Source organism: Mobula hypostoma, chromosome 1 (genome assembly GCF_963921235.1).
Source record: "Mobula hypostoma chromosome 1, sMobHyp1.1, whole genome shotgun sequence".
NCBI lineage: Eukaryota > Metazoa > Chordata > Chondrichthyes > Myliobatiformes > Myliobatidae > Mobula > Mobula hypostoma.
The window spans coordinates 109,549,704-109,575,894 of record NC_086097.1 but is presented as its reverse complement, the minus strand read 5'-3'; the positions used below and the strand labels follow the sequence as shown (position 1 = coordinate 109,575,894).

General features: G+C 43.8%; 1 protein-coding gene across 2 annotated transcripts in view; it reads left to right on the top strand.

The window, feature by feature from the left end:
- The window catches only part of itprid1 (ITPR interacting domain containing 1), a 163,385-nt gene that overhangs the window by 92,340 nt on the left and 44,854 nt on the right, over positions 1-26,191 (top strand). For both annotated transcript variants that reach the window (XM_063034430.1, XM_063034350.1), the window contains one exon: positions 14,512-15,546. In XM_063034430.1, coding sequence (XP_062890500.1) covers positions 14,512-15,546 — 1,035 coding nt within the window. The remainder of the gene's footprint in view (positions 1-14,511; positions 15,547-26,191) is intronic.

Sequence of the window (26,191 nt, the reverse complement as noted above, 5' to 3'; positions counted from 1 at the left end):
ACTACTTCAGTTGAGATCACAAGAAAATAAATAAATATTTTTACCGAAAAAAAAAACACAAGGGAGAAAGCAAGATTTTTCTCACTTGATAATATTGTACATTTTTTTGCTGGAAATTGCTGAGACTTATGGGTTCTTTATTCTGATGCCAATGTTCAGTTCCTCAAGAGTCACAAAACCTTAAAAGCAGTTATGATAAAGTGTTTTTGGTTGATTAATCAGTGCCACTGTGAGCAGTAAATTAACTTGAAGTCAGTGAAAATCAGAGTTGAGATAGATATAAGATTTACCAGCTATATGTACAGTTAAAATCCTAGAAATTCAATTGTTGAGTACAATGTTTATAATAGAATGTTAGAATTGTTTAGCACAGAAATGGCCCCTTCCATTCCACCTTGTTCGTGATTCCTACTCCTACATACACTAATCACATTTGCCTGTATTAGACCCTTATTTCTCTATGCCTTCCCCATCTATGTGCTTGCCCAAATACATTTTAAATGCTGTAATTGCATCTGCCTCCACACACCTGCTCTGTTCCTGATTCCCACCACTTTCTAGAAAACTTGCCTCTCACATCTCCCTTAAATTTCTCCCCTCTGTGTCTCCAGTTCCAGACTCCTCTTTCCAAAGAAATGAGATTTTTACTACCAATAATTTCATAAGTTCATAAATCTCCTGTTCCAGTAAGAATAAACCCTACCTACCACCCTCTCTTTATAGCTGCAGCCATTCACCAGAGCCAATGACCTCGTGAATCTCTGCTGCACTTGCTCTACTGCTACCATATCCTTCCTGTAGTCTGATGACAGAAATATATTCCATACTCCAAATGTGGCCCAGCTTATGTTTTGTACAGCTGCACCATGATATCACAACTCCTATACTCAATGCCTCAAACTATGAAGGCACATGTGCCAGATACCTATCCACCTCTGTAGTCGCTTTTGGGGAATTTACGACTTAAACCCTGAAGTGCCTCTGTGCGTCAATGCCCTTAAGGTACCTGCCAGGTACTGTAAATGCCCTACTCGAATTTGACTTTGCAAAGTGCATTTGCGATTAAGTTCCAACTACCAGCAATCTACCAAAATTTCCAGATGATCCATGCCCCCAGTATCCTTTGTCGTGGTTTCTCGTTTCTTACAAACAACAAGGAGACGTAGAAACTCCTTCAAGAAGTTTTAAACTTTAATTTGCAAATCAAAGCTGAGACAATCAGAAAGCTAGTAGCTGACTGCCCATCGAGGCTTGTACACAGCATTTTTTATAGCAATCTCCTATCTTAGCTACATTATTATATCCAGTCGGCCTGTGATCACATATCATCAATACATCCGCTCTCGACCTTCCACTATTGTTTTACTCCCCAATTTAATTATGTCCTAGCTTACTTTTTAGTCCAGGTGTCCCCTCATCCCTAACCACAGTTATTTCTTAATTGGTCTTGTTTTGACATACTGCCACATAGTTCATTACCCTACTCGCCACCGTTATCTTCCTACTTGGTTTCATTCTAGTTCTCTTCATGAATTAATAGTGATTAGGTCAAAAGTCATGGCTACATAGTGAATACCTTCCACTGAGCTAGTAGCAGTTACATAGTAAATATAGAAAATATAATGTGTGCATTTGAGTGAATACTGAAATACTGTTGAGTAAATATTGTAAGTACTGTAATACATAGAAAATACAATGTATGCGTTTACATTTTCCAATATAATCCGCCCTTTGAGACCCACAGGGTCTCATACAGAGAGAGAGAGGACTGAGAGTCTATGCACAAAAGCTCAAATAAAGCCACGCATTTACTCCCAAATTTGGGTTAAACTATAGTTTCCTGCGCTTAAGACTCAAAGTTTTCTCTCCCTAACTCCCTAGGCCGCTGAGCCAAAACCCATCCCTTCGTATCTGAGACAGGGAAAAAGACTCAGGAGCCTTCACAGCCTAATCCCCACAAATTTCATCTCTCTCCTGTTCGTCTTGCGTGTCTCGTAGACTGTACGAATACATCATCAGTGTCTCCTTCTCCATAGGGCTCAACCCAACAATTTCCAGGAGCATCGGAAACCACTTCATTGCAGCACGCACTACAAGCGACTTGAGGCATGGAAGAAAATAGCACAGAATGACCGCACAGCTTAGCAATACAATACCAATGGTTACTGCAATCTTGGTCAGCCATGCTCCCCATCCTCCTAGTTTACTATCTAACCAGTCAAAGAACTGATGTCCAAACCCTGCATTTTGTTTAACTTCCTTTCTTAAATTTTTCAGTTTATTCATTGCTCTGGTAAACGATCCCTCCGGACTAGTGTTATTCGGTATAAAAGTACAGCACTGTTCCCCAAACATTACACAAACTCCTCCTTTCTCTGCCAATAGCCAGTCTAGTACCTGTCTATTCTGCCACGCCACTCTACTGGTTGCATCTAGCTGCTGCCCCAAGGCCTCTAGTGCATCATCAGTGTAGTTAATGAATCTCTGTTGATTATAATATATATAATTTATCCATTCAACATTTTTACTAACCCCTATTATAGGTGTAAGTGCTTCCCTGCCCGCAGCAATCTCATTTCTTGTCTTAAATTCATTAGGTATACCTCTCGGCTGTTCTATATTGTCGATTTGGATTGCTGGATCAGGTTCATATTTTCTCTTCCTTCGTCGCAGTATCTGCTGCTTCAGAGCGTCAAATTGTACTTCAGGGGATACTACAACTTCTTGAATCAGCATAACTCGTGTACATGTACCTGTCCAACCGAGGGGGAGCGTGGATCTCAGACCTCCCTCCTTCCCACAGAGCCACCAGGTATCTGCTAACGGGATGGTCAGGGCATCCAGTGCACCATCGGGCAGAGGGGTACCTGTCTTGTATCTCTGGCCTGGGGTTACATCCCAAGTCTCAGCACAGTTACCACTGAAATGTCCAACCAAGAGATCACCCGTCCGTGTGAAACATTCATAACTCAAATGCTCCTGCACTTTGAGCTTTTCAAATGTGGATGTCTGGCTTCTTTTATTCATAGCCCACGGTCTGCTGTAATTACAGTTAGAGGCAAGCTTGTTTTGATCATACTGCGAGGAAACCTGGTATAACATACACCAATAAGGGCACATTGGTGTGTTATCAATACATTTCTGATAACAAGGATCTATCCCGCTACAAATTCCCATACTGCAGATCTTGACTATACTTGGACACTGCTGCGCACACTGCCCCCTCCGCTCCTTTCGCCATTGCGTGCAGGTGGAAGAGTTGTATAGCATGGGGACTACATATTGCACTGGACTTGCCCTTCAGCACAGATAACAATTCTGTCTCTTCATCATCCCTGCTGTATAATTTGCCCATTGGTACCACACGTCTGGTACCATGGTACGGAGGTAACCATTGCGCTCCTCTTACTCCTTTCTCTCAGATTTGGTGGGATCCTAACAGTCCCATGCCACATCTGCCAAATTAATGGTCTCCAAATCTGCACAAGAGTATCTGAGTGTATCCTCCCGGGGAACGGGACTGGTCGCCCCCCAAGTCGTCCCCATTATCTGAAAGAGTACTACCATCCATAACCCCATCCTTAGGATCTTCAGGCCTGTCCTCAGGACCAAAAATTTCCCTTATTACTTGGTCAAGTTCCTGCGGTTCAGTGTCAGCTTCTTGTTGCTCTTGTCTGTCCCCTACTGTTTGTTCCTCTTCACCACTTACCTTGGACGACCCACCTGACTGTACCTGCGGGATTGCTCTAGTGCAGTGATTGAGATGATACCAGGTGGAGCGTCCTTCCACTTGAACTGCGGTGGGTGATGCTTTGGTTACTGTAAAGGGCCCTTTCCTTCTGGGTTCGTTCCACTTTCTTCGAAACGCTCGCACGTAGACCTGATCGCCTGGCTTGATAGGTCCTTCCCCTTGATCAATCTCTGGCTCTTTCTGTTTATCCTGTACATAAATAGACTTATGCATCATAGTTAATTGCCGCATGTATTGTTTTAATTCCAATTCCAGTTGTTCTAAACTAGGCCCTTTATATGGTCCTCTCCACTGGGGCACTGGAATGGGCCTTCCAGTTAGCATTTCATGCGGTGTTAGACATGTCATCCGATTAGTCTGCATGCGGTAACTCATTAATACTAATGGTAGTGCATCGACCCAATTAAGTTTAGTATCTACACAGATTTTGTTTAGTTTGGTTTTTAAGGTCCCGTTAATTCTTTCCACCATACCCTGCGACTGAGGGTGATACACACATCCAAATCTTTGCTTTATTCTCAGTGCTCGCAGAACTAACTTGACCACTTTTTGAATGAAAGCTGAACCATTGTCTGAGCTAATTTCTGTCGGTATCCCAAACCTTGAGATCACTTCGTTTGTCAGGAATTTCACCACTGTTCCTGCCCCTTGATCTTTTGAGGATACTACCTCTACCCATCTGCTGAATCTGTCGATTACCATCAACATGTATCTTTTCCCTCTTATTGTTTTTATCATGTCTACATAGTCAATCACTAGGTGTTTAAATGGCCCTTCAGGTACGGGTATATGACCTATTGGGGTTGTAATTCCTTTCCGATTATTATTCTGCACACATACCTCGCACTGTGACAACACATGGTCTACTGAAGCCTGTAAATAAGGCGACCAAAATCCATCCTTTTTATTTTTCTTATTACTTCCCCCCTTGCACAATGATCCATCCCATGTGCTTCTGAGATCAGGATAGTCAGTAAAGGGGTGGGAGCTACCAGTAGGCCATCTTCCGTGGTCCATAGGCCTTCTGGGATTTGCTTGCCCCCCCCCCCTTTGTCTCCACAGAGTTTGTTCTGCCAAAGTTGCCTTTCCCTGTATTTCAATTAGGTCCTCTACTATAGGTTCCGGCTCTGGACTTACCTGGGGTGCGCTGACAACGGATGTACACCCTGACGCTTTCCTGGCTGCTTCATCTGCAGCTTGATTTCCCTTTGTTACTGTATCGTTTCCTTTTTTATGTGCCTGGCATTTTACTATAGCCAGTGCTTTAGGTTTCATCAGCGCTTTTATTAGATCTAAAATCTGCTGACAGTGCTGTATGGGATCTCCATTGCTCTTTTTAAAACCTCTCTGTTTCCACACTGTAGATTACTCCCCAAGCTTGTATGTCCTGCTTCCTTCATTATTTTCCTTAGTGGCGTTACAATTTCAGCATATTCCCCAATCCAATCTGAACTATATCCTGTCAGTCCCAGAAACGTCATCATCTGTCTCACTGGCTGGGGCTTGGGAGCTTTAGTTATAGCCTCAATATGATCCGGCGCTATCGCCTTCGCTCCCTTGGATATCACTCTACCTAGGTATTCTACCTGTTGCTTGCAAAATTGCAGCTTCTTTCTAGATACTTTATGCCCTCCATGCGCCAGTCTCTCTAAAAGGGTTATGGTATCCTATTCACACTGTCCCTCACTTTCGGAGCAAATCAACAAATCATCCACATACTGTATCAATGTACTTTCCAACGATATGCCCTCTAGGTCCGCCTTTAACACTTGATTAAATACGTGTGGTGAATGTTTAAATCCTTAAGGCATTCTAGTGTAGGTATACTGGTTGTTTCTGTATGTAAATGCAAATAGGTACTGACACTGATCTGCCAGGGGAACGCTGAAAAAAGCCGAACACAAATCAATCACCGAAAAATAGTCTGCCTCTGGTGGAACATTAGTCAAGAGCGTGCGTGGGTTGGGAACTACCGCTGGCCAGTCCTCCATTACCTCATTCACCGCTCGCAAGTCATGCACCAGTCTCCATTTAGATTTATACGCTCTAAGGACAGGTAACAGTGGGGTATTACATGGGCTGTCTGTCCTTTTGAGTACTCCTGCCTTCAGTAGCCCCTGTATCGTTGGCGCTATTCCCTCTTCTGCCTCTGGTTTCAGGGGATATTGTGGTCTCCTGGGTGGAACTGCTCCCTTTTTCAGCTTTATTTCTACCGGACTAGCTGTTCTTATTTTCCCTACATCCGTGTCATGTTGTGACCACAGAATAGATGGTAACCTATCCAGCTTATTATCTCTCTGCTGACCTTCCTCCTTACCCAATAACGTCAGGTGTGGTTGGGGAGTTACTTCGACCTCCTTTGCTGTTCCTACCATATCTATATCTACCTCTATTTTAAAGTAGTCGTTGTCTCCCGATACCCACACCCGTGGCATAATTTTCCTCCACACTGCCACGATTCCAGCGTGCTTTACTAAGGGTCCTAGGTCTTTAGACTGATGTCCCTCATTTACCAGCGGCGTTATGTGGGGCTCAGCTTCCGGTATCCTGTACCATTTCTCCAAGAAAGTATTCCACCTGACTTGCAGGGCTGCCCCTTGTCTCCCAATTATTATAGCTTCTCCTCTTAGGTGCTGCCGGTTACCTGCCTCCCTGTACCATCTCTCCTCTAACTCTCTGTTCTGAGTTTTGTCAAAAATCACTGTGCAATGTAACTCGGATTTGGGCGCTACAGTCTGGGGCAATATAGCCTGCACGCCCTTTTTCCATTTTTCCCAGGTTTCCCAGATCTGATCTTCTATGTCTCCTATCCAAAAGACATTAGTTTTCTTAACTTCCCGCACTAGTAATTGAGCATTTACTCTTTCCACACTCAACCCACTTCTGGTACATTCTAATTTTAATTCTAGTTTTAATAGGGCATCTCTGCCTAGCAAATTCACCGGAGTTCCTTTGGACGCTAATATCGGCAAAACTATTCCTTTGCTGCCCATCCTTAATCTCACTGGAGCTGTACATTGTGTCAACTGTGTTTTTCCCGAGAACCCTACAGTCTTAATGAATTTTCCTGAAATGGGAAGGTGAAGGGCAGACTGCGGCTGTACACAAGTATACGTGGCTCCAGTATCTATCATCATTGGTGTCAGCTGCCCTTCTAACACAACCTGAACAATGGGCCCCTCTTGCGCCTCCCTTGTTATCACTGGGCAGTGTCCCTTCCCACCTGGGTTCTCTGGGCACCCCTAATGTCTTGCATAGGGGTTCACGGGTCCATTCGGCCCTGCAGGGTCTGGTCCTTGGCTAGACTGTGGTTCCCCTCTCATTGGTTCCCGCTGGTATGTGACGGCCCATGGCCTAAGTGGGCAGTCCCTTCTTATGTGTCCTGGCTGGTTACATCCCCAGCACCGTCTCTGCATCTCTCTTCCCCCCTGTTTCCTTACTGGTCCTTCCTGCCCATAACCTCTCTGCCCTCCTCCTTGGGATTTCCAGTCCTGTCTGGGCTGCTGTTTAAATTTATCCTGTCCCTGATAGGGCATTTGTGGAAAAGCACCCCCAAAGACGTTTATTATTGGCATGGGGTTTTCTGGGCTCTGTCTTACCGGTCCCTCCATCTAATGGCATTTCATTCATTTCAACGGCTGTGCTTAAATCGGTCACTGCTGGCAGCATCTTCTTGCCTTTTTCTTTTTCCTTCTTTTTAAGTTCTTCAAGCTGCATTTGTATCAGCTTTCTTTGCTTCTTGCTGCTCAGTCAACTTTCGTTTGTCTTTTCGATATTTTTCGACCGTATGGGCTACGTGGTCCCTGAATTCCTGTGGGGTCATTGACATCAGTCCGGCAACTTCCTCAAGTTTAGACTTAACTTGGGAAGGCATCGCATCCAAAAAAGCACTTCGGAACATCCAGGTCATAAACGGGTTGCCTTCCACCTCTTGTTCAATTTCCAGTCTCCACCTTTTCAACTGATTTTCTATGTAGGCTACTGGATTTTCAGTGTCTCCCAGTGGATCCCCTTTCATGGCTTTGGGGTCCATTTTGGGTGGATAGAACTCCCTGAGGGCCCCCCATACCCTCTGCCTCACTGTGTCAAATCTGGCCCCGTCAATCAGTGTGCTGTCCGCATTCTGTATGCCAGCCGCTTCCATCAACTCTTGTATTTTGGAGGTTCCCATCAGCCTTATCAGTAGCGCCTTTAAATCTCCCATAGCCAATATTCGTCCCGTGGTTTCTTCCTCAAAGGCCCTAATCCACTTCCCTGCACCCTCATGTAGGCTGGGCAGGGTGTTTTTCAGCCCTTCCAGGTCCTGGGATCCCCAAGGAATATACTGCACTTGTCCCAATCCTTTTACTAACAACGGCATCATTCTCCCTTTCCTTTCCCACATCTCCTGACTCTCCTCCTCGCCTGACTCCCCAACTGTTTCTGAGCATGTTTTCACTGGCTGCCACATGATTCTTTCCGGGGTTTCCTTTCTCCCTTGGCCTCCTCGTGGAGTTCTTTCTTTCTGCCTTGAGCTTGAGCTTGGGCCCATGCGAAATCCTCAAACTCTCGTTGGAAATTCAGTCTGCGCTGTAATTCCCTAATCTCTCCCTCTGTTTCTAATATCTGCCTCTTCACTCTCTCGTTTTCCCCTTCAAGGCTCCTGTCTCCTATCCTCTGCCTACATTCTCCGGCACCCTCTCTTTCGCTACTTAACTCTTGCTGTCCCGACAAGTTACCTTCTGCTCTGGCCTGTTCAGTTCCGTGCCCATATAACAAAGATTTCTCTTCATCCCTTTTCGCTTTTAATTCCTGTAACCCTTTGATCTCTTCTACTATTTCCCGTTTCTCCTGCTCTATCTTTGCCCTGTCTTCCTCTATTACCTTCCGTAGTTCCTCCCGCTCCTTTTCGTGATTCTTTCTTTACTCCTCGGTATCCCAGACTTTAATTTCTCCATTTAGATCCACTCTTCCTGTTATCATCGAACACTGCTTAAGGGTTTTTCTCTCGTAATAGGGAGGAGGTTTTTCTACGTCTTTTAGGTCTGGGTATAGAGCCGAAGCCGACTCCCTGTTATGCTTTTCCTTTTCCTTATCAGCCTGCTCGTTTCGTTTCTCAGTGTCTTTTTTACTTACTATTAATATACCTCCTGTCTTTCTTAACCTTTCTCCCTCCATCCTAAAGAGTTTTAACACTTCCATTTCTTGTTCCCTTTTTTCCTCTCTTTTCTTAGATTTATCTTTGGGTTTGTGATTTTTAATTAGCGCTTCCATTTCCTCACATAAGCTTACATCAAATGTTCCTTCTCTTGGCCATTTCGTGACCAGTTCTTTAGTTCTTTTTTCCCATTTTTCTGAAATTTCCACGATCTTACCTTGACACACCGGGAATTGAAAGGAAAATCATGTCTGACGAATCTCATAGAATTTTTTGAGGATGTAACTAGTAGAGTGGATAGGGGAGAACCAGTGGATGTGGTATATTTGGATTTTCAAAAGGCTTTTGACAAGGTCCCACATAGGAGATTAGTGTGCAAACTTAAAGCACACGGTATTGGGGGTAAGGTATTGGTGTGGGTGGAGAATTGGTTAGCAGACAGGAAGCAAAGAGTGGGAATAAACGGGACCTTTTCAGAATGGCAGGCGGTGACTAGTGGGGTACCGCAAGGCTCAGTGCTGGGACCCCAGTTGTTTACAATATATATTAATGACTTGGATGAGGGAATTAAATGCAGCATCTCCAAGTTTGCGGATGACACGAAGCTGGGTGGCAGTGTTAGCAGTGAGGAGGATGCTAAGAGGATGCAGGGTGACTTGGATAGGTTGGGTGAGTGGGCAAACTCATGGCAGATGCAATTTAATGTGGATAAATGTGAAGTTATCCACTTTGGTGGCAAAAATAGGAAAACAGATTATTATCTGAATGGTGGCCGATTAGGAAAAGGGGAGGTGCAACGTGACCTGGGTGTCATTATACACCAGTCATTGAAAGTGGGCATGCAGGTACAGCAGGCGGTGAAAAAGGCGAACGGTATGCTGGCATTTATAGCGAGAGGATTCGAGTACAGGAGCAGGGAGGTACTACTGCAGTTGTACAAGGCCTTGGTGAGACCACACCTGGAGTATTGTGTGCAGTTTTGGTCCCCTAATCTGAGGAAAGACATCTTTGCCATAGAGGGAGTACAAAGAAGGTTCACCAGATTGATTCCTGGGATGGCAGGTCTTTCATATGAAGAAAGACTGGATGAACTGGGCTTGTACTCGTTGGAATTTAGAAGATTGAGGGGGGATCTGATTGAAACGTATAAGATCCTAAAGGGATTGGACAGGCTAGATGCGGGAAGATTGTTCCCGATGTTGGGGAGGTCTAGAACGAGGGGTCACAGTTTGAGGATAGAGGGGAAGCCTTTTAGGACCGAGGTTAGGAAAAACTTCTTCACACAGAGAGTGGTGAATCTGTGGAATTCTCTGCCACAGCAAACTGTTGAGGCCAGTTCATTAGCTATGTTTAAAAGGAAGTTAGATATGGCCCTTGTGGCTACAGGGGTCAGGGGGTATGGAGGGAAGGCTGGGTTCTGAGTTGGATGATCAGCCATGATCATAATAAATGGCGGTGCAGGCTCGAAGGGCCGAATGGCCTACTCCTGCACCTATTTTCTATGTTTCTATGTTTCTATGTTGCTCTCTTTTTCCTTTTTCTATTATGGTATTTTTAGAATCTCACTACTTGTCTATTTAATCGCACTATTTTTCTAACTCTATTTCTATGCCTAGCCTTATGGTTTATCTCACCAGCGTCTGAATTCTCTATCAAACTATCTTTGTCTCTTACTACGTTCTGCCCGTGCAGACCCCTACTTAGGGCGGTAGCCACAGAACCTTTTACACCTCGCCTATGCAGACCCTTACACTTCTTAAGGCGGTATTCACGAGGATTTTTAATTCTCCTTCCCTGCCTGTTCAGACCTTCGTTTCGTGCGAAGCGGTATCCACAGGGATTTACCAACACCACGTGGAATTTTCTTACTTAACTTATTACTTTATTCGTACTTACCCCCACTGCAGTGTTCTTGATTAATCCTCTGAGCCTCCTTTTATCCCCGATTCTGCCAGATTCTTTGGATCGGAGAGACCTTTCGGCAGTTGCTTCACACTTCTGAGTCCCCGAGACCCCCCAAAACCAACAGAATTCTTAGTCCGAATTATCGCAAAAAGCGCTCACTTTTTTCTTTGGGTGCACCCTTAATTCTGTTAGCCTCGTGAGGGTCCCCGAGGGACCGGGAAGCGTCCCAATCTGCCGTTCCCTTCCTCGCGGGTCTCTATCCGAATCCTGTTTGTGACGCCAATTTTGTCGTGGTTTCTCGTTTCTTACAAACAACAAGGAGACGTAGAAAATACTTCAAGAAGTTTTAAACTTTAATTTGCAAATCAAAGCTGAGACAATCAGAAAGCTAGTAGCTGACTGCCCATCGAGGCTTGTACACAGCATTTTTTATAGCAATTTCCTATCTTAGCTACATTATCATATCCAGACAGCCTGTGATCACATATCATCAATACATCCGCTCTCGACCTTCCACTATTGTTTTACTCCCCAATTTAATTATGTCCTAGCTTACTTTTTAGACCAGGTGTCCCCTCATCCCTAACCACAGTTATTTCTTAATTGGTCTTGTTTTGACATACTGCCACATATTTCATTACCCTACTCGCCACCGTTATCTTCCCACTTGGTTTCATTCTAGTTCTCTTCATGAATTAATAGTGATTAGGTCAAAAGTCATGGCTACATAGTGAATACCTTCCACTGAGCTAGTAGCAGTTACATAGTAAATATAGAAAATATAATGTGTGCATTTGAGTGAATACTGAAATACTGTCGAGTAAATATTGTAAATACTGTAATACATAGAAAATACAATGTACGCGTTTACATTTCCCAATACCTTCAACCACTTTTTCATTATCTATATTGCCAGATATTTTCTATTTATTTGCAAACTTAGTAATCATTGCACCTCCATTCTCATCCGAGTTATTTACAAACAACAAAAATGTAGGCCCTGATCTTGCAGTACACACCTTGCCACAGGCTTTCATTTAGCGGAATATTCATTCACCACTACTGTCCACTCCTTATCACCAAATCAATTCTGCAAATCAAATCAATTTTGCTAGCACACCTCGGCCTCTTTGTGCCTTAACCTTATGGAGCAGCCTCACATACAGAACCTTGTCAAAAGTCTTACTGAAGTTCACGTAAAGTGCATCAACTATGCTGCTTTCATCAATTTTCTTAGTTACCTCCTCAATACAGATTCAATCAGCTTTATAAGATATGACCTCCCCACACTGACTCCTCTCAAATCAGTTCCTGCCTTTTCAAGTGACTTTAAGTTTTGTCCCTCTGAAGCTGCTCCTCTGATTTCCCTACCATTGGTCTAGAGTTTCCTGACTCATCCTTGCTGCTCTCTTGAATAACAGAACATTACTTATCCTCCAATCTTCTGGTAGCTCACCCATGTCCATTGAAGATGGTCAAAATCCTCTATCTTCCCACTAATCTTTGTTATATTATATATTGCCTCCCTTTTGCTTTGGTGCTGTCTTTGATTTCCCTTGTAACCACAGTTACCTCATCCTCCCTTTAGTATACCACTTCATCTTTGCGATGTATCCTTCCTAACTCGGTCAGATCCTGAGTCACTCTGTTGAAATTCCCCATTCATGCAAACGCAATTGTCGCTGGCCTCATTTTATCTTAACATTTCACAATTTTGCTTCCAAGTCCTTTGTGCACATAACGTGTTCAGAGATGCACGGCATAACACAAATGCAGGATGAACGTAGAAACAAACAATTGTTTGCAAGGCACATCTAATATCACTTCTACAAAAAACCATTTGCACATAGAATGGACTGTCCACTAATGCAAGTGTGTGACTTTTGCAGTGAAATTGTTTCTTTTCCATTGCTATTTAAAGGCATGGCATCTAAAACTTGACAAACTTCTACAGATGTGCAAAAAAACAGTGTATTGACTGGCTGCATCACAGCCTGGTATGCGAACATCAATGCCTTTAAACTGAAAATCCTACAAAAGGTAGTGGATTCAGCCCAGTACATCATGGGTAAAGCCCTCCCAACCATTGAGCACATCTACATGAAATGCTTTCATAGGAAGGCAGCATCCATTATCAGTGATCCCCACCACCCAGGTCATGCTCTCTTCTCACTGCTGCAATCAAGTAGAAGGTACAGGTTCTTCAGGACTCACACCACCTGGTTCAAGAACACTTACTACCTCACAACCATCGGGCTCTTGAATAAAAGTGGATAAGTACACTGACTTACCCATCCTTGAGACATTCCCACAACCAATGATTTCTCTTTAAAGACTCTTTATCTTGTTGTCTCATGTTGTCGCTACTTATTGTTATTTATTTATATTTTCATTTGCATAGTTTGTTGTCTCCTGCACACTGGTTGGTCTTTCATTGATCCTGTTGTAGTTACTGTTCTATAAATTTGCTGAATATACTCAAAGAAAAGTGAATCTCAGGGTTGCATATGGTGGCATATATGTACTTTGATAATAAAATGTAGTTTGATTTACTTTGACTTTTGAAGGAAAACTAGTTAAGTAGTGGCAGCATCTGCAGTCTTATATTGAGAATAGGGTGAAGGTAGGTGACCACGATTACACTTCTGTATTGGTTCCACTATGGGGTCCTAAGATGCACATCCACAAAATCTTGGCTACCAATGGTTATCAATTCCTTGCCCTGATGCAATTACCCGTCTCTCCCACTGTTTCCCCTCTTCTTGTTCCAGCCCATGAGGTTAAATGACCCAACACACAACTGATTTCTTTCCTCAACTTGTTCTGCCTTTTGAAAGAGTAGAGATCCTGCAAGATATTACAAAGTTGCTGTGGCATACTCTCTTGCACACTGCATGTCTAATTTGTCACTTCTGGTACCATTGAACCTTTATGCAAAAATCTGGCCTTGCATGTAACCAAGTTTTATAAGACAAAGATATAGGATATGTCTAGAATTTTTGAATTGCTGTTTAAGACATTAAGTGAAATATGTGAAAGACAGGAAGCTTGCTTTTTCACCCCTTTGTCACTGCCTGTGTAAGAAATACTATAATGGCTTCATTTTAGCAACAGAGATTCAAAGTCAATTATAATAAAACTTACAATTTTCAATCACTGCTCCCAGATTGCTATGCATATATTTTAACCTATTGATTAGGTGAGAGATGTTATTTGGAAATGCCTCCAGAATGCATGACCGTACCCACTTCACCTAAAGGCTACATCTGATCTTGACTTAAAGAAAACAGAAAATAGGGGAGACAGTCAGCAGCTCAGGCATTGCCTGTGAAGAAAAAACTTATAATTACGATATATGACTCTGACCTTGACCTCAGTTATATGTGAATTTTGTATGAATGTTCTGCTGCACTCATGCATTCAGTTAATTCTCCGATATGACACAGCTTTGGACAGTTGGAGCTAAAGACCACTCCTTTTTAACTGGTAGAAAAATCTCCAGATACCTTTGAACTGTGCTTATTAAGTGATCATACTGACACAGTTAGACTGTTGAAAATAATAAAAACTGCAGGTTTTGGATATCAAAAACATAACAAAAAAATGCCAGGCTCAGTTCAATCTGCTGGGGGGGGGGGGGATTCTGTTGTAAGATTTTCACTCTATTATAGTAAAAATAGACACTTGATTTCTCAATTTTCTGTTTGAACATTTTCAGATTCCGAATGCATTCAAAAGTGTTGGCTGTGACAGGATTAATAGCCAAGACCCCTTCCAAGAAAAGAAACAATGGCCCACCCTGATCAAGGATCTGGGACAAGCAACATGTAACATTACTGAGCAAACCTGGGCCCCTGTGTCTGATGACTGTGATCAAGCAAAGTTTTCAGAAGCAGCCACAGAATTACAAGTTTCACAAGAAGAGAACAGCATCAACATGGAAACAATTGATGTCCTTCCTCACACCTTTGGGGATCAGCTGGGGATAGCGGTTCCATGTGTTGATAAAGTCACAGGGGAGAAAAGTGAATTGAACGACAACCAAAACGATCTTCCCATGCAAGCTTTAAAAGATGATTTTACTGTTGATGAAAGATTCTGGGAAAATAACCAAATCCATAAGGAAAATAGTGATGTACATAATCAAAATAATGACCCTGTATGCAGTAAAGCAGTAAATGTGAACTATAGTAAAACTCAGCAAGAATCCAGCCTTCATGTACAACACCCTGCTGCTCTAAGCAAAGTAGTGACCACTCAAAGTCCTCAAGAGAAATTGCAACAAAGGAGTGTCACAGAAGTTTGCTCTTTAGAACCAGTTCCACTTTTATTTCAATCTGATGAAGACTCTTCCGAAAACTCTGAAATTAAAGAATGCAGCAAGATGAGGGAAGCTTCAGTGCAGACTGAAGATAACACTGAGGAGTTCACTATTGAACCAAATAAATATGACCAAGTTAGGAATCCATCTCTACTTGTGCCTGACTTTCAGACTGGCAGACAATTTAGAAGATCAGTTTCAGTGGACACTGGACTACATATTATTGAGCAGAATGCACAGAAGCTAACTGCCATCACTCCAACTCATTGCTGCCGCCAATGTTACTGTTACCAACATCATTGTTCAGCAGCATGGTTGAAAGGTGACAACGTGAAATGCCCGCCAAAGACTTCAATCTCACCCTCAGAGGCACAGCTGATCAAGACCTTACAGCAGTTACAAGAAACTACAAAGGTGATCTCTGGATCTCCGGTGAGTGTTAGAAATGCAACAATTAAAAGAAAACTATCCTATAATTTTCATAAGATTCTGTCTTTTTCTTTTATTTACTGAACTTGTGAGTGAGATGTCTCAGCTACACTTTGGTGACGATTAAGGGAAATATTCAGAAGTGAACTGATCCCGCCATGCATTCTCTGATGCAACGTCTTTGCAACAGGTTTAAGTGGTATTGGCTTCTCCATTGCACATTAGATTTTGTGAAAATAAATATTAGTTTTTGTTCATTTTGCAGGCATTAATAACTCTTCATCCTTCAACATTTAAAAAAATTAGTACCCTTTTCCCAGGGTCAAAATGTCCAATACAAGAGGATATGCATTTAAGCTGAATGGGGTAAAGTTCAAAGGAGATGTTCAGGGCACACTTTTGCACAGGAGAGTGGTGGATGCCTGGAATGGCCACTTTATTAGCTCTCTACTGTACCTAATGAGTGCATGTTGCTCGTCTTCTGTGCTGTAGCCCATCCACTTCTAGCTTCTGTGTGTTGTCCATTCAGAGATGCTTTTCTGCACAACACTGTTGTAATACGTGGTTACTTGAGTAACTTGCCTTCCTGTCAGCTTGAATCAGTCCAGCTGTTCTCCCCTGACCTCTCTCGTTAACAAGGTGTTTTCACCCACAGAACTGCTGCTCTCTGGGTATATTTTGCTGATTGCACCATTCTCTGTAAACTCCAGAGACTGTTGCATTTGAATATCCCACAAGGTGATACTCCGACCATCCCATCCTGCATCCACAATCATTCCACCGTCCAAGTCACTTAGATCTCATTTCTTCCTCATTCTGATATTTGATCTGAACAACAACTGAACCTTGTGACCATGTCTGCCAGTCTGAAATTAGAATTGCTGCAGCTAGCTGTCTATCTTCAGTTGTTTTCAGTCCAGTTAAGGGGCCTGAACTGTTGACCGTCCATTTCTTTTTACGGATGCTACCCGATCTATTGTATTCCTCATCAGCTTGTTTCTTTGCTCCATTTTGTATATTACATTATTATCGTTATGTGCCATGTTGTATTGACATGCGATCGTGATCTTATCTACCTATTTATTTATTGAGATGCAGCGGAGCAACCTGTGATTTAACCCTTGCCTAACCACAGGACAATTTACAATGACCAATTAACCTACCAACCGGTAAGACGTTGGACTGTGGGAGGAAACCGGAGCACCCAGAGGAAGTCCACGCGGTCATGGGAAGAATGTACAAACTCTTTGCAGGCAGCAGCAGGAATTGAACCCAGGTTGCTAGTACCGTAAAGCATCGGGCTAACTACTACACTACTTGCTTATCTGTGACCATAATTGTACATGGCTAAGTTTTCTACAGCAGTGGTTTTCCATTGCCTTCTTCTGAGCAATGTCTTTACAAGACTGGTGACCCCCACCATTATCAATACTCTCAGAGACTGGGGGAAATCATGGGTTAGGAAAGAGTGTGGTTGCTGCAGCATCTGTGATGGGGAAAGGAAATACACTATGGGTATGAAGGAAGAATATGGAACTTATCTGAGAGGATTATTAAAGGATCATAATGCTATTCAGTCCTCAATGTCTTTGCAATGACCAATGATGGCGGTGGCCAAGATAATTTTCTAACTTTCTCCATTATGACTCAAAAAAAAATGGCACTTTGGTACAAGTGTATTCATTGCCTGAAGTCCCTGTTCATATTTCAACTTATTCAAAATGGTACTTCCGGTTTCAGTCAGTCAGTCAGTGGGTGCAGTCCCGAATCCGGGGTTGGTGGCTATGCACCTCCATCTTCTTCGATCTTGCGACAGCACCGAGTACAGCCTCTCCTTCAGTTTGTTCTCACTGGTCTCCTTGGCACCGCCTGCCGCTGCCCTGCCAAACTTGAGCCGGAGGCTGTGTCGGCCTCCAGCCACAGCCGCTTCTTTGAGCTCGGCCCTTCCTTAGGCAGAGGCCTTGGGCATGTCCAGGCACACGGTGCAGCGCCCAAGTTCATCATATCTCTTCTAACTAAGTGCATAGCATACGATTCGTAGATACGTGGCGAGGCGTTAATCTCTTCCACAGAAGATGGTCATTGGCTCACAAGGAGCTCATCCGACCTTTATCAGGTCTTGTTTTTTCAGTCCTGCTGGGTGTCCTCACACCCTCCTCACCAGACTTAGTCCGGTGGGGGAGCTGGCCCAAGTCGCCGACCACTCAACCACAGCCGGGCACCCACCCCCCCCCCTCCACATCTCTCCGAGCGTCCGGCACCTGACTGAAAACCATGGCAGTTTAAGATGGTGCTACTGAAGACATATGACAGCTTAGTAGTGGTTTGAAAGCAAAGGAATTTGATTAAGAACATTATTAACAACACCTTTTTTGAAGTAAATTGTGGTAAACTATCACCACAAACAATGAAGAGGCAAGTGAGGCCAAAGCGCATCTCAACATGTGCCCTGCTGCTGCACTGCAAAATCAACACACTTGAAGTTGGGGCTGTGCTGGTTGGAGTGGACAATTTGGGGGGGAGAAGACAGGACGGAGGGACTCTGATGCCCATCCAACTAACCCGGGTGAATCATTCTAAGCACCGAGCTGATTAGGAGAAGTCATAAACAGCTTCACCGGCACTGAAATCCAGGCCTCTAGGCCGAGAACTATTCATCATGGCGGGGACCGGTTTCTAGTGTAAGTTTTGGACAACTTGAAAGCCAGCCCAGATACTTGGGGGCTCCTCTCGCGCGTCGCCAAGGCTATGAGATTGCTCCCGGCTGCTGTGCTTCGTGTCGGTGAACTTTGCGGCAACTTTCCCTGCTACTATGATGAACTGCATACTGAGGCTTCGGGCCTACTCTGGGCTGCTCCAGCGATTTGGATCTAGGGACTCAATTTGGTTCAGAGTGCTGTTGTTGTTCGGTACTTTTGTTTGCATGATTTGTTTTGTTTCTTTTCTCTTTCTCTGTGGGCACTGGAGGTTTTATTATTTTTAGTTAGGTTGTTTTGGGTTCTTTGCTTGGTGACTGTGTGTTAAGCAAACAAATCTCAAGGTTATATAATTTATGCATTCTTTGATATTTGAATCTTTGAAATGCTGTGAACATGGTCACTTTTGATGGTTTACTATGAAAAAAGTATTTTTAATTGCATAGCCCTGAGAGAAAAATAGAATTATGAATGAATTTCTGAGCAGATCTTCCCATGACAGATGGAATGGGCAAAGCAATTTGAACATTTCCAAGTCTAGCTTTCAGTAAGTATAACCTGGCTAGATGAAGTGATGCTGTAAATCAGGTAAAACTGATGATCATAAAGTCAACATTACTTATTCTCTAGTTCCTTAACTCCAGACTCTGGCGTTGCATGGTAACAAACACTCTGGCTGTTCTACCTGTGAAGACACAAACCAATGAATGGAGACTTCATACTAATTCATTGTATGTCTGTTCCCAGGTTTGTCAGATTTGTAATGCCCACACTGGAGGGACAGATTTTCCCCGAGTGTGTTGGCGCTCAGATATGAAGCCTGTACGATTTAATGCAGGGCGGCATGGTAGTGTAGTCTGGCATTACTGTACAGGTACAATGCTTTACTGTACAGGTGACCTGGGTTCAATTTCCACTGCTGCCAGTAAGGAGGTTGTGCCTTCTCCCCACGATCATGTGGGTTTCCTCTGGGTGCTCTGATTTCCTCCCACAGTCCAAAGACGTACCGATTAGTAGGTTAATTGGTCACTGTAAATTGTCCTGTGATTAGGCAAGGGTTAATTAGGGGATTGCTGGACCGTGTGGCTCGACAGGCCAGGGAGGCCCATTTCCTTGCTGTATGTGAATAAATAAATAGATCAATGGAATGACAGAGAAAGATATACAAAGGCTAATCTTTAAGTGTGTGCCAGTTACATCTTCCCGTGCCCAATCTTTCATTCAGTTCTTCTAAAATTAAATGGCAGTAGAAATGAATGGATTTTTCTCAGACTACCTGCTCCATTTCCAGGAACTTTCTTTTCTTACTTTAAATTGCATATTCTGTCCTTTATTGTCAATCATTTGCAAATTGATTGTCATTTTGTATTGAACTGATGTTGCTTGATGACAAGGTGCTTACATTCCAAGCAGATGCCAGATGTTCCCTAAGTCTTATCTATCCTTTAAATTCATTTCTGTTACACTTCCAAAATTACTAAGGGGATAATGATACTTTAATACAAGTTCTTTCGTTGTTGAAAATGAACTTGAATTTCATTGCAATGAATACATTTCTTCCTGGCTTCTTCGACAGTCTGGAGTAGAGGACTTTCATGAATTTGGTATAGTTGGTATGAAATCCTTCCCTCTACATTTCTGTCCACTGCTGTGCTGGCAACCTAACTCAAATCCTTGCCTTCTGCTGGCGCTCTGTATTTACCTCATGACTCAGTGCAGGGAGGCTGCTTGTGATGGCTGGACAAGTGCAGCTGCCACACCACATGGAGACGCTCCTGACCAGCACAGTGCATGCTGCTCTTTGCAGGTGTCCAGCAGTAACATACATACATGGACCAGATAGCCCTTTCGGTTTCTATCATCACCATTTGTTGAATGTTATGGAAGCTGCTATCAACCCTTGTTGAGCTTGTTACCTTTCATTGGACTGAGGGAAATGTGTGGCTAGCTAAAGAGTAGACTACAGCTTCTTTCAGGTTCGGCAGGAGGCAATAAAGGGAGATCACAGAATCTGAGTAATATATGCCAGATGATGTTTAATACAGCCCTTAAGAACCAAATTTGTAGAAAGGAGGATAGCAAAGAAATAAAAGAGGGCAGCAGGTAGCATAGCAGATAGTTAACGTTATTGCGACACCAGTGACCCAGATCAAATCCGCCGCTGTTTGTACATTCTCCACTTGACCGCATGGGTTTCCTCTGGGTGTTCCAGTTCCCTCCCACATTCTAAAGATGTTTGCGTTAGTTGGTTAGTTGGTTAATTGGTCTTATGGGTGACACGGGCTCATTGGGCTGGAATGGCCTGTAACCGTGCTATATATCTCAATAAATAAAATAAATTGCACAGAAAAAGAAGAAAAGCTCTCTATTTTTTATTTTATTTTTTAATTACTTTTGAAAGAACAAAAGGAATTTCCTTCCACTCTCAGGAAACAGAGCCTTCTACAATAATGAACATTATGAGCATAATATAGACCATTGTACATCATAATGGCTCTCCATATAAAAACAATCATTCCCCAGTTGTTTTTCTGCATAGGGTTATAGAGTTGTATGAACAGATAAAGGCCCTTTGGTCCATCACATCTATGCTGACTATCATGCTTGTAAACACTAACCCTACATGCCAACATTAATTCGATATCTCTCCACGTCTTGCTTGTTCAAGCACCCATCCAGATTCCTCTTTGTTGTTCTTACTGTCCTTGCCTCTACAACTCCCTCTGGCTGCTAGGTCCAGAGACCAGCTTTGCTTTATGTAAAAGCTTTGCCCCTCAGAAACCCTTCAAATGTCCTCATTTTCACCTTAACTATATGGATTCCAGTTTTAGACATCCCTACCTTGGGAGACAACTTTGTGTGTTTTACCTTATTCAGTCCTCTCAGAATTGTATATTCATGTCACTTCCCAGCTGAATCACATCTTTCTTGTTGCGTGGCGATCAAAACTGCATAAAATATCACAACACACAAAAAATGCTGATGAACGCAGCAGAGCAGGCAGCATCTATAGGAAGAGGTACAGTTGACGTTTTGGGCCAGGACCCTTCGTCAGGATTCAATATCACAAGTCAGCCTAACCAATGTTCTGTGCAGCTCTTCAGTGACTCAGTCGAAAGAGGCAAGCATGGTATATGCTTTTTTCTCACCACCCTGTCTACCTGTTGCCACCTTCGGGGAACTGTGGAGGTCTCCTTGTTCCACAACATTCACTGTCTATGTCCTGTCCTTATTTAAATTCTCAAAGAGCATAGTGAAATCTAGAGGTGGCCAAGCTAGTGCTGAGGGTTTCAATTGTCCGCATACACATTTGCCATATTCTTGCAACCAATTTGATACAGTTCATCCTTCAAATAGTTGGTCCAAAGAGACGAGTAGTTCTGATTCACTTCTTTCATTTGCCAGCCTGCACAATTAAAGGATCCTCAATCTAAGGAAAGTCAGAGATTTTATTGTTTAACCTTTATCCTTAGATCCCATATGTTTTGATCCCATATTGTCTGGTCTTTGGCTGCATGTGCTAATCTTAAAACTCCCAAAAATCTCTGAAAGTACTACATTAAAATAATGCTACAGAACTTTGTAGAACTTCCATGTTCATGGCATTTGTAAATACACCAGTGTTCATGTTTCAGGGTGCATTGGAAACAATATATCACCTTCATTCTTCTGTATAAAGCCATCTTTTTCTGTTCTCTGTCCTGTCCCAATAACTTGACAATATTATTAATTCTCAGGAAGATCTCCTTTTATTTCTTGTCCATATATAATGACTGAGAACTCTTGTATTCATCGAGCTCACTAATATGTCTACCTGCCTGCATCATTAATGCTTTACCTGGAGACCCCATTCTCTATTCACACTCTATACTCATCTGCTTTTCCTTAAAGCAGCAAAGTCCTATTCTTGTCACCTGCAACCTGTCCATAAGCTCTTACATGCTTGTGTTCATTAAGGCAAGTAACAAGAAGAGAGCTGTTAACCAAACATCATTCATTTAAGGCCATCTATATTCAGTAAGGGCAGGGGGTGATACAATAACGTATTTACATGTACTTCAGAAGATATGGCAGGAGATGTTTTATTGTTTTATTTTTGCCTGGAGGTGATCTGTCAAAAAACTCTACCAGATGGTAAATACATGCCTGAGGGGATTTGCAATGTAATGATTGTTTGAAATTCCTTTTTTTTTGCCCCTGATATTCCATTGTTATTGGGATACATTTTATATCTTCTACTGAGAAATCAAATAAAAATATTTTTTCAAAGTTCCTGCTGTTCACTTATTTTCCTTTATTAATTCCCCTGTGACATTCTCAGAGCGTACGTGTCTCTTTTTTTTGTGTGTTAAATTTAAAATGGCTTCTTTGCTATTTTAATCTTTTAAACTGCTGCGTATATGGATTAAAATGGCTTCTATGTTATGTTAAATGCTGAGAAAGTCTCTAGTTAGACAGTTGCTTGGGTTAGTACAGATAGCAGGATGCTATTAGCCAGTGGGTGTTCATGTATCGTTTTGCTTTCGGATGATAATGCTGTATCATATGACTGGGGATGGGGTTTTGGCGGGGAGTCGGAGGAGAGATGGGGAGGACGGTAGATGGGGAGGACGGTGGATGGGGTTTTGGCGGGGAGTCGGAGGAGAGACGAGGAAGACGACGGACGTGCGGAAAGGCTCTGGTCGATCACTTCGGGTGGTCCCAAGCTGTGAGTCGACAGGATTCGGGTGGTCGTCAGGAATCGAATGAGCTCCAACAGTTGCACGCAAAGAACTTGGACTTTGATAAGTCTGGCGCCTTTTTTTTTCCATTACTTCCTTTTCTGTGTCGAACTGATATTAATTTCACAGACTTAGTAATACCTATAAAGTGTACTTGGTAAAACGTACTGTTGATTGAATTTGGGATTGATTTGCGTGACAGTGGTACAGCAACCGACCCAGTGGGAAGCGTTCAGGCCGGTGCCGGGCAGAATTTCCCCTAGACGTATACCAGCCAATATAGCTGAGCGTTACAGGAGCAACACACATTTATACAGCTTGCATCTTCCTTTTAGTAATGTATAAAAATACATGCAAGTTTGTTTTTATATACTTATTTTTTATTCATTTTCTTTTAGCCAACTTTTGCCAGACCACAGACCTTCACAAGCTGGTATTCAATATAATACTAAACTTCTTTTGCTTTCTATGTAGCCATGGAGCTTTGTAGGAACCCACAGCCTGCGTCCATCTGTAGTTGCATGAACCCATGGCCTGGAGCCATCTGTAGTTGTAGGAACTGATGGCCTGGATCCATCTGCAATTGTAGGAACCCATGGCTTGGGCCAATCTGTAGTTGTAGGAACCCATGGCCTGGATCCATCTGTAGTTGTAGGAACCCATGGCCTGGGTCCACCTGTATTTGTAGGAACCCATGGCCTAGGCCCATCTGTAGTTCTAGGAACCCATGGCCTGGGTACATCTGTAGTTCTAGGAAACCACGGCCTGCATCCATATGTAGTTCTAGGAACCCATGGCCTAGGTCTTCTGTACTTGTTGTTACCCATGGCCTGGGCACATCTGTAGTTGTAGGAAACCATGGCCTGGATCCATCTGTAGTTCTAGGAAAACACGGCCTGCGTCCATTTGTAGTTGTAGGAACCCATGGCGTGGGTCCATCTGTAATTGAAGGAACCCATGGCATGGGCCCATCTGTAGTTACAGGTATTCATGGCCTGGGTACCCCTGTTTAGTTGTTGGAGCCCATTGCCTGGGTCCATCTGTTGTTCTAGGAACCCATGGCCTAGGTCCATCTGTAGTTGTTGGAACACATGGCCTGGGCCCAACTGTAGTTGTCGTAACCCATGGCCTGGACCCTTCTGCAGTTGTAGGAACCCATGGCCTGGGTCCATCTGTAGTTCCAGGAACCCATGGCCTGGGCCCATTTGTAATTGGAGAAATCCATGGCCTGGATCCACCTGTATTTGTAGGAAACCATGGCCTGGATCCATCTGTAGTTCTAGGAACCCACGGCCTGCATCCATCTGTAGTTCTAGGAAACCATGGCCTGGCCTCCTCTGTAGTTCTAGGAAACCATGGCCTAGGTCCATCTGTAATTGTAGGAACCCATGGCCTGGGTCCACCTGTACTTGTTGGAGCCCATTGCCTGGGCCGACCTGTAGTTCTAGGAACCCATCGCCTAGGTCTTCTGTACTTGTTGGAACCCATTGCCTGGGTCCATCTGTAGTTCCAGGAACCCATGACCTAGGTCCATCTGTAGTTGTTGGAACCCATGGCCTGCATCCATATGTAGTTGTAGGAACCCATGGCCTGAATCCATCTGTAATTGCAGAAACCCATGGCCTGGGTCCATTTGTAGTTCTAGGAACCCATGGCCTAGGTCCATCTGTAGTTGTTGGAACCCATGGCCTTGGTCCATCTGTAATTGTAGGAACCTATGGCTTGGATCCATCTGTAATTGTACCAACCATGGCCTAGGTCCATCTGTAGTTGTTGGAACCCATTGCCTGGGTCCATCTGTAGTTCCAGGAACCCATGACCTAGGTCCATCTGTAGTTGTAGGAACCTATGGCATGGATCCATCTGTAGTTGTTGGAACCCATGGCCTGGGCCCATCTGTAGTTCCAGGAACCCATGGCCTAGGTCCACCTGTAGTTGTTGGAACCCATGGTCTTGGCCCATCTATAGTTGTAGGAACCTACGGCATGCGTCCATCTGTAGTTGTAGGAACCCATGGCGTGGGTCCATCTGTAATTGAACGATCCCATGGCCTGAGCCCATCTGTAGTTGTAGGAACACATGGCCTGGGCCGATCTGTAGTTGTAGGAACCCATAGCCTGGGCCCATCTGTAGTTGTAGGAACCCATGGCCTGGGTTCACCTGTAGTTGTTGGAGCCCATTGCCTGGGTCCATCTGTAGTTCTGGGAACCCATGGACTGGGCCCATCTGTAATTCTAGGAACCCATGGCCTAGGTCCATCTGTAGTTGTTCGAACCCAAGGCATGGGTTCACCTGTAGTTGTAGGAATCTATGGCCTAGATCCATCTGTAGTTCTCCGAAAACATAGACTGCATCCATTTGTAGTTGTAGGAACCCATGGCCTGGGCCCATCTGTAGTTGTAGGAATCCATGGCCAGGGTCCATCTGTAGTTCTAGGAACCCATGGCCTGGGCCCATCCGTAGCTCTAGGAACCTATGGCCTAGGTCAATCTGTAGTTGTAGGAATCCATGGCCTAGATCCATCTGTAGTTCTCGGAAAACATAGACTGCATCCATTTGTAGTTGTAGGAACCCATGGCCTGGGCCCATCTGTAGTTGTAGGAATCCATGGCCAGGGTCCATCTGTAGTTCTAGGAACCCATGGCCTGGGCCCATCTGTAGCTCTAGGAACCTATGGCCTAGATCAATCTGTAGTTGTAGGAACCCACGGCCTGCGTCCATCAGTAGCTGTAGGAACCCATGGCCTAGGTCCATCTGTAGTTCCCTAAACCCACAGCCTGGGTCCATCTGTAATTGTAGGAACCCATAGCATGGGCCCATCTGTAGTTATAGGTATCCATGGCCTGGGTCCACCTATAGCTGTTGGAGCCCATTGCCTGGGTCCATCTGTAGTTCTAGGAACCCACGGCCTGGACCCATTTGTAGTTCTAGGAACCCATGGCTAGGTAAATCTGTAGTTGTTGGAACCCATGGCCTGGGCCCATCTGTAGTTGTAGGATCCCATGGCCAGGGTCCATCTGTAGTTCTAGGAACACATGGCCTGGGCCCATTGTAACTCTAGGAACCTATGGCCTAGGTCAATCTGTAGTTGTAGGAATCCATGGCCTAGATCCATCTGTAGTTCTATGAAAACATAGACTGCATCCATTTGTAGTTGTAGGAACCCATGGCCTGGGCCCATCTGTAGTTGTAGGAACCCAGGGCCTGGGCCCATCTGTAGTTGTAGGATCC